The 15,546-nt window shown below is 39.0% G+C and overlaps 1 protein-coding gene across 1 annotated transcript in view; it reads left to right on the top strand.

Moving 5' to 3' along the window:
- Positions 1-15,546, top strand: part of TOX (thymocyte selection associated high mobility group box) — a 297,990-nt gene that overhangs the window by 272,416 nt on the left and 10,028 nt on the right. The window contains exon 6 of the mRNA XM_060035150.1: positions 4,192-4,272. Within this exon, the coding sequence (XP_059891133.1) occupies positions 4,192-4,272 (81 nt within the window). The remainder of the gene's footprint in view (positions 1-4,191; positions 4,273-15,546) is intronic.

Below are 15,546 nucleotides of genomic sequence, written 5' to 3'. Positions count from 1 at the left end.
ACGCACTTGATGGATCCCAAAAAGAATCGATGGCAAGATTTTTGACACATTGTATAATATTTTCAATGCTCTGAATACTAATTTATAAAGTTCTCTGAGTTCTGGAATGCTTAAGAAAATGCTGAGCAAGCTACACAAATGGAAATGTAACTGCATTTAAGGACTAAGTTCTGTATAAAGCACAGAGGCGCTTGCTGTCACTGTCCTAAGTAATAACAGCATTCAAAGACGCTGCAGACATCAATTCCTCAAGTACTGTGTATGACAGGGAATTGTGATTAAATTATTATTTCTTATATAACTGTATTTCTATGCATTTTCTATAAATATGAACTTATACTGGGGGGAAAAAACTGCATTTGAAGTTAACGAAAAAGAAAAGCGCCTTCTAGTTTCACAGTGTTTGGATAAAATCCAGAATTGGAAGAATTATGTTTTTTCTTATTATTACTGTAAAGAGTTGAAATCAACTACAACTAGAGATTAACTCAGGGCCAGAGCCGAAAAGAGGGAAGGAAGAAGGAACTAAATGGTGTTTATAAGATTTTACTTTTTTGTATAAGTTAGACGGATTGTTTGGGGAGGGAGCAGAAAGTGGAAAAAGCAAAATGACAGGTTGTATTAGAATTTTTTCTGTTTGTGTGCATCGTATTCACTGATACTGAACTGCTGATTTTAATAAGAGATTATTAGCCTATAAGACATATATATTACACATGCTGGAACGTAGAGCATTTAAAAAATGATTCACAGAATCACTAGATTACATGAGCAGAATTTGGATTCTCTAGAATTGCTATTTGATGTATGTTTTAGTTTAGCCATTATATATGTTTTAGTTTAACCACTGAGATGCGATCCTTAGATAGGATATGGTAGCTTTCTTAGAATAACAAACCACAGCAAATAACTAAGTTAGGACAGGATGAATTCAAAAGTGTTTGGATGAGCTGGGGAAAATGATGAATGATGTATTATGATTTTTAAATCCTCATCTGGCCAACTTTGCACTTTATTTCAAACAGCTGTAGACCATTTGGAAGCCATTTTGTAGTTCAACTGAGTACTAATATTTACTGTGTGAATCACATTTCTTTAAAATATTTGTCTTTCCCTGAGAGAGAGAGAGACCATTTCTTTCCCAGACTTAACTTTGATATAAATCAGACCTATCCTCCTAGATTAGAAGGTTTGATCACTGCAGTGGGCTGTTCATTGCCAAACGCAGTCAGCGTCATCTCTGGTTTCAGCAAGCAGAAGACTTTCTCCGTCCATAAATAGAGCTTTGAAACGTTTTTGAGGATCTTTTTACTGATGATTTTTAAATATCTGTTCTCAAGTAGGAATTTAAGTATGTGGAATTCTTACATGTTTTTTATCATTCACGCATACATTTGAGGCCTTTCTTCAGACATTTCCATCAAATATAGAATTCAGAAAGCATCCTTGTGCAATTTTAGAAGGTAGCATCATAGAGACATACAGGGTGAATAATATTTGAGCCATTAGCTAGTTCTCAAAGGTGGAGGTTCAAAATTACTATCGGGGAGACCGCCTCAGATGTTAATTCTGATCTAGGGTACCGCCCCCTTTAAACACAATTACAGAAATATACCTCCTGAAATTACCACCTTTGCATCCTCCCTCTGAACACCTGCATCTATTCAGGAAAGAGCGGACCCATCAATCCGTGTAGTGTGACGAGATGAGTTTAAGCGGTATTTAGGCGCTTGTATGATGATCTCACATAGCCAATCATGAGTAACCAATAGGGAGCCATTTGGAGGAAACAGGGCACTCTGAATGCTGGTCAGGTATCCCGTAACAACATCGATCTCCCAGTGAAACCAGGGGGCACACATTCAGCCTAAAACACATTGAGTTGCCACCTTTCTCCCATGGTTATTAATCAGCAAATTTCAGGGAAGTTAACACCTTGTGGGACGTTAACCCCTGGGGGCCCCACCATAGTAACACTGTTGTTTCAGTAAAAACCAAATGCAAGAAAGAGGATAGATGTTACAATCTGGCCATCTGGCAACACCATCTTATCTGTGCCACTTAGAAAATGATGCTTTGGGCAATGCTATGGACCCAAGTGTGTAATATTTGCCTTTGGAAGCTAAATGTACCCTAGTTAGCTGCCCAGGGGGTCACTTAGAGTAGCATATGAATAAAAAACATGATAGAAATGCTTCTAGTATACGAAAGCATACTACCGTCAAAGATACTTTTGCTAAATATTTGCTTCAAAGTCCTGAATAGGATTTCTGTCTGTGTGGGAGAAGAACCCTCTCCAAACAGTTTTAAGGTATTAAAAGTAAATGTAAACATTTTCAGTGTAAGGTCATTAATTATAAATTATGTCTTGGAGAAGAGATTGGAGGGAGAAAGAACTACAAACAGAAATCTGTCTTTGGAGAAAGAAATAAATCAATAAAAAGCAGGAGGGCTCTGTGTTTCTGATTGTGGCTGACCGAAGCATATAATACACATGCCTCATACTGTTCAAAGACATTTGCTGTAATCTAGTGTTTATTTGTTTTCATGTTTGAATGTCTAAAAACGGATTTGAATTTTATTTCCAATAATTAGCTCCGTAAATTAAGAGTTCTCTTGTAATTGAACCAAAGGATTAATTTGGCTTTTTACTAAAAAATTTCTTTTAAGTTTCTTTAGTTCCATATATTGTAAAGATGACACAACGATTGTATGACACTGTTGCACAAATTCTTAATCGCCTTATTATGATTGCCTTTAATATACCAAAATGCCGAATATGAAAGACTAGGCTGAAGAGCTCCTTAAATTAGCACTTTCATTTCACAGCGTCCTTTATAATTCTGCTGACAAGGTTACTCATTTGTTTACCTTAAATAAAATGTTGTGCTTTAATTAAAATATTCATAAGTAAGTAATATTTCTCACACCTTGAATTTCACAGCTGGGGCCTGGGCTCAGCAAACCACCTTCTACATGAGAAACCATAAACTGGCCTCTGCTGCCGACTTTGGCAGATACTTGGTCTTTAGACATAATTTATATTTAACTATTTTGACTAATTCCAAAGCCACTTTTCACACTGAGCTGTGTCTGGTTTTGAGCTCAGCATTACAAAATGCTAGCCAAGCAAGCCTCATTCCCTGCTGTAAAATTCAAGATGTGGGAAATTTAAACTAGTCCTATCGATGAAAATACATCCAATGGTGAAAAATATTTTATTCTTTAGGGGTGATTTCAAAAGATTGACAAAAACAGACTCTAAAGCCTTGAAAGAATGAGCTTAATGGTAGCAGACAACCGTGTGTATTCACTTTGCTAATCTTTCATTTTTGACTCTAATGACTTTTTTTCTGTTTAACTTAGCAATGTGACCTTTAGCCTACCACCAAGTCATTTTTTGGTACTTTTGCTCACTTTAGGATGATTTTACTTGTATTTGCAAAATGATCCCCTGTGAAAAATGAAAAGCTTCTGTAAACTGAAATTCAATTCTGAACATTTTTACCTTTTCACACTGAGGCTTCCATACACTCATGCCATCCAGTGTTTTTGTTGGAAAGGGCATGACCACTCGGCCACTCAGGGTCCCCAGCCCACTCCCAAATGTGACTTTGACTGCCACTGCCAACTCCTGAGTCTTTGGAAATAGAGCTTCAAGACACAAAATTTTAAAATAGTGATGAACCTGCAAACTCCATAACTGTTTCTTTGATTAACATATTGAACATAATTGATCATCTTTTAATTCTGTCCTTGTTTTTATATTTAGCAAGGAGAATATATATCGGGATTTGAATGCACTGTAGAATTCTCTGCCCATTATGTAAATATGAATGACTTCCTTATCCACATGTAGTTTCTTTCCCCGGCAACCTTCATCAATAGTATCTTTCTAAGCCAACTACCTCCACTGTCAAAGTACCCCAGATAAATCGGTACATATGCTTTATGGAAAATGGAAAATTTTACTATAGTTAATCTTTTTCTTATCTAATCTCTTGCCATACTTCTTAAAAACTTGTTTCAGTAAGAAAACACGATCTTTGGGGAGATGTATGTTATTATATTATGTGTGTGTGAGTGTGTGTGTGTGCGAACACACACAGTTATCATTCTGCACTGTACTTCTCTGGAAACAAAAGCAGATGCGCTTTCTAATTTCTAATTTCAGACTCTCTGTTGTTACAGGTCTATAAAAAGAAAACAGAGGCTGCAAAGAAGGAGTACCTGAAGCAACTAGCAGCATACAGAGCCAGCCTGGTATCCAAGGTAACATGCAACCATGTGGTATTGGGATGGATTGTGGCCATCTCATTGCAGACTCTGATGGTCATGTGAAAGCCTAAAAGATTACTGTAGCATTTCTGCACAGTCTCCTTTGCTGAAAAAGAAAAAGTAAATCCTAAACAAAGCTATATGTTATGAAAATATTTGTTCATACCTAGAGGACTAGAACAACATCCTCTGGTGTCGTTCCATCCATCCTTTTGTGTACTGTTGCCCACCTGTGGATTACTGATTTTGTGGGTTAGTCACAGTGCGTTCTTAATCCCTCATCAACTTTCTGTTTCACCATGTTCCATGCTTAAATTGCCCTCCACCCTGACCCCATCCCATTGGTCTTTGCTGAGGAGATGCCAACTGTCTTTAATCCTAGCCTCATTGCAACATCATCAGAATGTAAGCCTACCAGAACAAACAAACAAATGAAAAAAATGCATCATTTCATTTGAAAATGAAAACACCACTAAAATAGTTTATGCTTTAGAATATCTCAAATACGAGCCCTTGCTGGTATAAAGACTCAAGAGTTAACTCTGTTTGGTGTTGGATTATTAAAGCTGTATTTCCTTTTATAGATTTCTCAGGCAGGTAACCTCAGAGACAGGGCTGAAGCTGTGAGGACTGGACACTGTGGCATCTTAAGTCCAGATGTGGCTGGTACCCAGCTCAGTGCGGGTGGGGCTCTGGACTTCATTCCATTCACCCATGAAAAATACTTTCTGTTTTATCCACAAATATCCATTCCCCTTCCAACAACTCTAAAGTAATTATATAATTTAGTTTTTCTTGGGGAAAACATATACTGAATATATGATACAGAGAAGAAAAAGGAGCACAAATGCATAAGAAATTTCGGTACACTTGGTCTAATGCAACTTTGCATTCCACTTCTAAGGTATGACATTGTGGGAAAAGTTAATATTTATTATTTAACCTTAAAATTCCTAGCTCATCTGTACTATCTCACTATGGATCTCACACTTTCTAATTTTTCTAACTCCTTTTGAAGCTGTTTATATTTTCTGCTGATACCGTCACACATTTCTGTATATTTATAGAATTCACAGCATGTATGTAAAATTATAGCAAAAAAACAAGGTGCAAAATATTAGATCCATCCAACAATTGGGTTGTACAGTTACTTGGTATTATTCAGATTAATATGCCCAAGATTTAAGGGGGCATATGAATTCTTCTTATTTCATCCAAGATAAGTTTCTTCTTGAGCATTTTAAATAGAAGTTTTAGTCAGAACATTTTACATATGAGAAAATCAATACGTGAAGTGTCAATCCCAATACAAAGCACTCCGGTTAACGTTATGCAGATTGCCAGAATGCTATAATGCTGACTAAGCTTTACTTTCAAAACAAGTGTCCTCAGATTTGCTCTTAGCTGCAACTTTTCTTACTATTCATTCTCAGAGTTGCAACCCTCAGTATACGGCAATTTGTGTAAATGCTGCGAATTGCCATTTCTACATTTTAAAAAACCCAGCACTTTTCTTTAGAGCTTACTCTGACGTTTTTCTTCTCTTTGGCAGCAGGAATTTTGCTGGAGCTGTTGAATGTCTATTTATGTACAACTATCTATTGTATGTATACAAAATGCAGAATAGTTATAAACACCCTCTCCAGGTTAGAAAAATGGCCTTCTGATGTTGTATGTGAATGGGATATTTGCAGTATAACCTTGCAGACACATGCAGAAAATCTACCAGCCTATCCGCTGATTGCACACAGAAACATATATAAAAATCCATTGCTTTTCCATTTAAAATGATCACAAGGAAAATAGCAGCCATTCGTGTTTACACATATATTTTTCTGTTTACTTTTTTTAGTATGTTATAAATTATTTCCCTATTCTGAAAGATCTGAAGACCTAAAGGTGCAATCATAAAGTGCTACACGGTAATAACAGTCACCAATCCAGGCAACCACAGTGTGCCAGCCGAGCTCCATCTTCTCCGTTCACTCTTTCATGTGTTCATTTGGTGAATTTCCCTGGGCATGTGGTCTGTGCCGAGCGCTGGGCCAGGCTCGGAGTACACAGTGGAGAGCTGGCAGGTGCGTCCTCTGCACTTAAAGAACTTTCTCTTCAGTCCGGGGAGACCACTAGTGAAAACATAAGTTAATGAATGACCAAGATCTTTGTGAATTGAAGCCTTCTGGGAAATCAAGGAAGGCATCTGATAGGGTGGTCTGCTGACTCCTCTTTGAAGATATGAGCCTGGAGCTGAGAGCAAGGGAAGACAGGAGCTTGCAGGACACAGGGAGCCTGGGACAGAGCCGACCAGGCAGTGCAGCAAATGCAGGCTCGGGGGACAAAAATACCTCCTTGGATGGAGAAACGGTCAGTGTGGCTGGAGCTGAGCGAACAGGGGAGTGTGGTCTGAGATGAAGCTGGGAAGATGGGCAGCGGCCAAGTCACGAAGGCCTTGCAGGACGGTGAAAGGAGCTGGGTTTCGTTTTCTGTACAAAGGGACGCCACTGAATGGGTTCCAGTAGGGGGATGGCGTGATCGGATTTGTATTTTAAAAGATAGCTTTATGTGAATGACTTCCCTCACTCCCCATACCTTACCCCTCAAAGTAGGCTTGATTGTCCACATTTCACTGAAGAGGAAAAGTATCACATAGGCAAGAAGTGCCCAAGCCCTGTGTTGACCTCCCGCTCCCTCAGTCCTTGTGCTGGGCCGTGTTGTCCCCAGGTCCTGACAGGGCGCTCGACCTGCCTCCCTAACCCCCTGCCCCAGAGTCAGGATGGAGCATCGATCTTCTCTGTTCTAAGCCCACTTAAAGTGGTTTATTTACAATGTTGTGTTAGTTTCAGGTGTGTAGCAAAGTGATTCAGTTGTATATATTTTTCAGATTACTTTCTATTATAGGTTATTACAAGATAGTAAATGTAGTTCCCTGTTCTACATAGTAAATCCTTGTTGCTTATCTATTTTATGTATAGCAGTTTGTATCTGTTATTCCCATACTCCTAATTTATTCCCCCGGCCCCCGCTTTCTTTCGCCTTTCCCCAAAGTTTGTTTTCTATGTCTGTGAGTCTGTTTCTGTTTTGTATATATTAGATTCATTTTATTATTTTTAGATTCCACTTACAAGTGATATCATATAGTATTTGTCTTTCTCTAACTGATTCCACTTAGTATGACAATCTCTAAGTCCATCCATGTTGCTGCAAATGGCAGTATTTCATTCTTTTTATGGCTGAGTAATATTCCATTATATATATATATATATATATATATATATATATATATATATATATACACACACACCCCACATCTTCTTAAACCAGTCATCTGTTGATGGGCATTTGGGTTGTTTCCATGTCTTGGCTTTTGTAAACAGTGCTGCTGTGAACATTGGGGTGCATTGTATCTTTTTCAGTTAGAGTTTTCATCTTTTCCGGATATATGCCCAGGAGTGGGATTGCTGGATCGTATGGTAGCTCTATTTTTAGTGTTTTAAGGAACTTCCCTATTGTTTACCATGGTGGCTGCACCGATTTACATTCCCACCCACAGCGTAGGAAGGTTCCCTTTTCTCCACACCCTCTCTAGCATTTGTTATTTGTAGACTTTTTGATGATGGCCATTCTGACCCACGTGAGGTGATACCTCATTGTAGTTTTGATTTGCGTTTCTCTAATAATTAGCCATGTTGAGCATCTTTTCATGTGCCTCTTGGCCATCTGTATGTCTTCTTTGGAGAAATGTCTATTTAGGTCTTCTGCCCATATTTTTGACTGGATTGTGTGTTTTTTTTGATATTGCGTTGTATGAGCTGTTTGTGTATTTTGGAGATTAACCCCTTGATGGTTTCATCATTTGCAAATATTTTCTCCCACTCCACAGTCTGTCTTTTTGTTTTGTTGATGGTTTCCTAAGGTCACTTTTGTCAGTGGAATACTGTATTAGCCAAAGCTCTGTGTCCGGTTCCCCAAGTTCTCACTGGCAATTTTGATTTGCTCCTCCAGAGCTACGTATTTTGGTACCAATTTTCTCTGCAATGTGTTTCATCCAACAAGGCCTTGTATCCCTGGGCCAACAGCTCTTGCCCTCGCTAATGTGTAACCACGTCAAGGCGGCTACTTCTCACTGCTTCCACTCCAGGCCCTAGTCTGCATCCCAGCCAGAGCTGCACAACACCTTTTCCACATCAGGCACAGGGCTTGGTGCTGAGAGCCCAAAGGCGAGCACAACAGATCAGAGCGTTTCGTGATACTTGAGAGGTTTGAAACTATACTCTAAAATTAACTGCTTCTCACTACTCTAAAATTAGCTGTTTCTTACAGAACATAAACAAAAGAGAGAGGCAGCCAGCGAATATTGGTCCACCCGAGAGACTGAGTCATAGGATTAACAGTGCTCCTCTCCTTTCAGTTCCATTCTAGCTTAAATGAATTATATACCATCTAACCCGGTGTATTAATTAACATGACTCCGGACCCGAATAAAATTGAAGTCGTAGTAGAATATTCTGACCTTCGTACTTGAAAATGACAATACAGACACACTCTCAGCTGGACACCCAAGTTTTTTCAGTAACAACGCAAATACAAATGGCACCTTGCTATCGAGTAGCTTCTATGTGTCCCACGCTGTGCTCGGCATTTTACATAGATTTCTACTCATCATCACAATAACCCTACAAAGTGAGACTTAGCCCCATTTTCTAGACAGTGTCTAGGCAGAGAGACTAAGTGACTTCTAGAGTCTAAGAGACGAAGGAGAGGCTGGTGGTAGCAGAGGGAGAGCTCACACTCGCTCTCCGGTTCCAAAGCTTGTAGGCTTTTCTCTGCCCTGGGTGACTGTCAATTTTTATATCTTTAGAACTGCGGCCTCTTATTATCCTCAGTAAAATTCTGTGCCAACTCTTACATGTTAGACAGCCAAGAGTAAAGGTGTTCTCGTTTAAATGAGGCTGGGGATGAGGGTAGAAGGCTGCTCCCTCCCTTCCACCCACCGCCCACCACCAGAGGCCGGCCCGAGACCTTCAGAGGACGCTGGGGCCTGCGGAATGTTTAGGAAGCCCTGTTCTGTGCCTTGCTGTTCAGCTGTGCACGTGCTTTACCTAGTCACGTGGAGCCAGTGACAGACCCACCCAGGGTTAGATCTGCTCGGTGACAGACCCGCCCAGCACAGCCCCTCTGCCGTGGAAACACACGCGCAGTGAAGGACACAGGAAAGGGAGCCCACTGGCAGCTGCAAGCACAGCCCGGGTAAGACCTGGAAAAACTAACCTGTTCAGTTTTAGACTCTATGATTTAAAGAGGGAAGTTGGGGAGATTGCAGAGGAAAGAGTCATAAAGCAACTGAAAAGGGAGGGCGGGAGTTAGTAGCAGAGAAGAGTGGATTTGACATTACTAAGTCTGAAAAACACATATGTGGGCGTGTTCACCCCATGATCGGTGTCAGGCACGGGCAGTGGTTCCTTGTGCTCTGCTTTCTCTGAATCCAGAACAAGAATGGAGACACCATGTTACCCTAGAGGAATTTAATCTGAACAGGGAGCATTACCAAACTCTTGGATTATTTAGGCAAACAGTTTCTTTCCATTGAGAAATTTAAAAGCAGGAAGCAAAGGTTTATAAATAAGGTTTGGAGAAGATCTTGAAGGTGTCTTCAGTACCTGTGCTTCCCCAGGCACCAAGGGAAGCATGAAAAACCTCTAACGCACCACCAGTGTCACACGAAACAAGTCCTCAGGGGGCAGAAACATCCCCAGGCACTTGGGGCAGCTCCATCTGGGTTCAAATTCCAGGTTTCTCACTTCCTAACTGCTCGCTTTTATGCATGTTATTCAACTATTTAAAGTCTCAATTTTCTAACGTGTTAAACAGAGAAGATAATAGGACCTACATCATTAGGTTTCCATTAAAATAAAATAGGAAACTATATATAAACTGCATGATTCAGGATCTTGAACACAGGAAAGCACTTAATACCAGCAATTATTATTACTATCAGTTTTATGTTTAACGTTATCGATAGGTGCGCAAAGAACTAGGAAAGTTTTGTATATGATTCGCGATATCGCTGGATCATATTTTCAATGTCTGCAGGGCCTCTTCGATGTAAAGAAAATTTTAAAGTGGCATTAAAATAAGAAAAATTTGCTTCATACATACATTCTTTTATAAAGATAAAAAATGATCTAGACGTTTAAAACAATCACCTACACGGGTTCCTTAACTGAAATGTCTTTATGGGCCTTTAGTTGAGGGAGCCTATGAATAGTCTGAGGGTCAAGGATATATGCCATGTGGAACCTGCAGCTTCTGGGCTGGAGTGGTTTTACCTGCTATTTCAGGTCGTTTTGGGTTGGACTGTTAAGTAAAGCTTAAGGAAATACAGTTTTTCCATAGACTCAGGAATTCCTAGACATGAGCCTAAATTACGTTGAAAGCAACGTATAACTTTAAAGCAACTGGAACTAGCTTTATCTTACCGCATAGACCAGAATTTACATTCCCAAAATGAGTGTTGCATTCAAAGGACTCACCTTGGGCAGCTACACACTTATCTTATGATGGCCCCAGAGTTCAGAAGGCTTTTGGCAGGTCCTCTTTTAGAACCGCACTCCGCAAAGGTTTATGAGCCACCTTAGCAAATCAACATTGTCACATGGTTTTCACACCTCATTCTTTTCCCCAAACGTCACCCATATACATCCAACAGACTTGGCTTCAAGTGACTATTAGCTGTTTCCAAAAATCAAATTCACCACCAAAAGACAAAGAGTTGTCTGAGGATATGTAAAGCGATGTCCCACAGGCGCTGAAGCAAATCCTGTACGAAGTTCCCAAATATTCCAAGTAAAAGCAGCATTATTGAAATAAGCGTACAGCTGCTCAGAAGTGCCAGGCTGGAAAGAGACAGTGTTTGGATGAATATGTTCTGGTATGTCCAGTATAAGTAATCAGATTCATGACTTTAAGGCCACACATCAAATATGAGATTTTGTCTGTACCTTGAGCTGGGGTGCCGAAACTGACAGAGGATGATGGAAGCTTTTTGTAATGTACAGTATAGGGCAGTGTTGAACTAAATTAAGTAAGTTCTCTGTTGCCATGACCGATAGTAAAGAAACACAATTCTCAGTTCAATTAAAGGATAGTAAATTTGAAACAAAAGAAATGATTTCTTTTTACAGGATGAAAGTAACTCATAGAATTCACGCCGTAGAGAGCTATTGAGACAAATACTTAGTCTGAATATGAAAATAGGATGGATCATTTTATGACTGTTAACATAAAATTTGCAGCTCTGTAAGCCCAGATCGTGATTTAAAGATAGTAAAATCTCATGCTTCAGGGTGTAAGCTAATCACCTGCAAGTACCAAGAAGAATTTTCCTTCCAAAAGTAACAATGCACAGTTGAGTGGGTGCATACAGTTCGTTTAATTTCCAGTGCATCAAGTATTGGTCAGCACTGGAAACAAGAATCAAATTAGATGAACTATTAATCTGATTTGGTTCAGCACCTCCTATATTGTTATTTCCACTGGGCTTTATGTCTTGTGTTTATACTTTGCTGTTTTAAATAAAAATTGCTTTGTCAATCTTTCATTTTTATAGTACTTATCATCCCAGAAAGGGAGCATTTATAGACTATTTATAGACTATTATCTATTAGACTAGTCTATTATTTATAGACTATTATCTTATTATAGACTATAGACTATTATCTTCTTATAGACTATAGACTATTATCTTCATTATACAAAGTAAATGGGATTGAAACTATCCTGGACAATCAACAACTTGATTAATAAGAAGTACCTTAATGTTTATAGAGTCGTACCCTTTGTGAAAGACTACTGAAAAGACCCAAAAGGTCTTCATTGGGCCACACACACACACATTCCATTTTGCTTATAGAAAACATCCTTTAGAATCAGGGGCCCAAAAGAAAACAGGAAATAGAGCTTATAAACCAATAGCAAATACACATTCATCCCATGAAAATGTCACGTTCGAGGGTGGATTTTCAGTTGTGTGTACACTGATAGGGTCATATTTGGCAGGTGACCAACACAAAGCACACACCACTAAATAAAAGTGGTTAATGCATTTGAGATTAGAAACAAATTTAAATGATTTAGACTGTATGAGGAAGTAATTCTAGTTTCTGAATGGAAGGTATAGAGATCTTCATATACAATGTAATTATTTGCAAAATAGTAGCCTTGCTTTCATAGTTTAATTGGAAGAAACTGACAGTGAGAGTATATTAAGCTTATGATTTCTTCATATTTCCATTTAATCATGACGCTTTGCTGTGAATTCATGACACTTTGCTATGGAAAACAAACTTGTTCTGCCTATCTTCCAAAACAATGGAAAATGAACTTGTTCTGCCTATCTTCCAAAACAATAAAATATCTCTGTAATTAATAGGTGGTCTGTTGTATTAGTCTGATTAAGAATTCATCAGAAGTGAAGCTAGAAGCAGTTTTTTTTCCCTTTCTAAATGAGTGAATCTCTACATAAAGATACAAATTCTCAAAATATGGATGAAACGCAGTAAGCTTCCCTGCTTCCTGCCATCCACCCAAGATCCAGTGGGGAACAAAGCACATGGTACCTAACCAAAGGGCAAAGCTAAGGGTTATAATTTCTCATTTCTTCTGGAAGGGTGTGGTTCATGATGAGAGCAGAGAATGAAGATCAATCTGATATTCTGTGGGTTTTCAAAGATTTCAGATCTTTCCTTACCCCTTAGGGAGAGGAACAGAATGTCTTGTCAGGGATATCAGCTAGGGCAACAGTGACTGCTTGAGGTATTGTTCAAGAACAGTCATTCAGTCACTCAACAAACATGTTTGTCTTCTCTATACTTAGCACTGTGTCAGATTCATGGGACACAGAAGATTCCAGTCCCGACCTTTAAAAAATCCTTTCCTGGGAATTCCCTGGTGGTCCAGTGGTTAGGATTCGTGCTCTCACTGCCGGGGTCCAGGTTCAATCCCTGGTGGGGGAACTAAGATCCTGCAAGCTGCGCAGCCAGAAAAAAAAAAAAAAAAAAAGCAGGACATCATGGTGAAGAGAGAATGCAGGAAGAGAACCCCCAGTGGAGTGCCTGCCATGTTTAGGCACGTAGCTAGATGTGTTATTATTTATCTTGTCATATTCAACGACTTTGAAAATATAGAGAAAACATGTAACTTCCCCAAAATTCTTTCTCTCTCTATGTTAAAAATTGTTTCAAGTATTGTCCAAATCCTTGGTTTTGGAAATCTGTTTACTTTCACTTCATTATTGTCCTTCTAGTGATTAAAAACTACTACTATTTCAAAATAGGTTTAACAGTACTGATCTCTACATGCTTTAGAATTGAGAAGACAAATGACAAACTAATGGCTGGAAAGACAAAATGTTTTGTGTTTAGTTACTATGAGGAAGGAGTCTTCTCAAGGTTGGCAGTAAAGTACCTCAAGTAAGTTGCTGTCTGTTTCTGTATCTATCTGTCTATATCTCTATCTCTACATCTATCTGTCATCTAACTATACATCAGACCGCATGTTGTTATTTAGAAAGTGGAATTCAGGAGAATTTGGTTCATGGTTTATTTTGAATTTGCCTTAATGTATCCATGCCTTAGCTCTTCCAGGCTATAGCTGAGAAGTTCCCGACTTCCTAATTCCTTCAGGAAGTAGTGTCACTGTCCTTGGCCTAGAATATGAAATTCTCTATGCAGATAGTATTCCAGTAAACATGAAACAAAGGATAATTTTGGTTTTACACCTGGATGGATGTAATTTATATATGCATTTGGGGGCAATACAAGTTAGTTTATTTGAGGCAAGAAATATGACTATTTAAATTGAAATGTATGTTCTATTTGTCATTTTTAATATGCATGTGTAATTCATTAATTCTTCTTCTGAACCAGTGTTTTCCACTGAAGACTATTTCAGTGAAATGGCCCACTGAGGAAAGACTTCTGTGATGGTCCCTTGGAGATTCACAGTGTACATTAACACACTCAAGACTCTGACAAGTCCTGCAGGAGAGGCCCCCTCTTAACCTGATGTGGCCCAGTGCTCTTCCCACACATATTTTGTCATGGGAACTTGTTTTTTAAGGACATTTATGTTTCCACAAACCCCCTCTAATACAACTTGGAAACTGTCGGTGGGGGGCCAAGTGGCAAAGTCCCTAGAGCTGCTTTGCCAGGACTGGCTTCTGGCCCATGAAGCCAGCCCAACTGCTTGCCTAGCATCTGTACCCACTACAGTCAGTGATTTCTAAGTGTAGCATAACCTATCCCTTTAGGTTCGTTTAATTTAAATATGTTTTTAATTACCTTGTTGGAATTCCTGGGACGATCGTATGATCATATCTGAACCTGTCATGCTGTGTTCCCATACACACATACGTGTTCATACAAGGTCAGGCTGCCTATCCACTGCTCTGTGTGTACCATATCACTAGATAATGATGTGATTATTGGCTACAGAAATACAAAGTGAAAACATTTTACAACTCCACAGATTTTATAGTTTTGGCAGTATGGGAATCGTGAGTGATTTTTCTCCTGTTTACATGAAAGCAACTATAAGGCCACAAAGAAGACACACTAACATGTATTAATTTTTGTAGCTATCTGGTCATTGTGCAATTGTTCCTTTCCTGCATGAAGTTGATGCAGTATGTAACTAAATATGAAATTAGCCCTTCTGTGCTAGGTCAGAGAAGAGGGAATGCAAACACAGTGAGAACACTTTGCCTCGTGACTTAAACGCACAGACACACAATAAGCACATAATCTCCTTGGCATCTATGGAATGACTTTTGCGGCGTATCACTGCAGTACCCGTTATTCCGATGTAAAGCTAGTCACTGTTTACACAGCCCGAGTTAACCCATTTGACCTTTTCCTTGAATTGTTCACTGCTCTGCACATCAACAATAAGAATTTTTAAATGGAACCAAAAAAAGAAAATGACTTAAGTTTTTTTTTTTTAATTGAAAGCACCTTTTAGGTACTACATTTCATAAAGCTTCTTTGGTCTAAAGCCTCCCCCTGAAAATGTTTGTGAACAGTTTTTGACCTTTTTCATGTTAATGCGGAAAGCAGGGAGTCTGAATGTCTATTCCTATTTCAGAAAATCTGCATCACTACTAACACAGAGAAGAATATTATAATGAGAGGATTCTTTAGAGGAGCTTGGATTCTTTAGGGTTCACCTTACTATCTACTCTGCCTGGAGTCAAATCAGAGTCTCACAGGACCC

Source organism: Delphinus delphis, chromosome 17, assembly GCF_949987515.2.
Source record: "Delphinus delphis chromosome 17, mDelDel1.2, whole genome shotgun sequence".
NCBI classification, from domain to species: Eukaryota; Metazoa; Chordata; class Mammalia; order Artiodactyla; family Delphinidae; genus Delphinus; species Delphinus delphis.
This window is presented reverse-complemented; position numbering and strand designations above follow the sequence as displayed.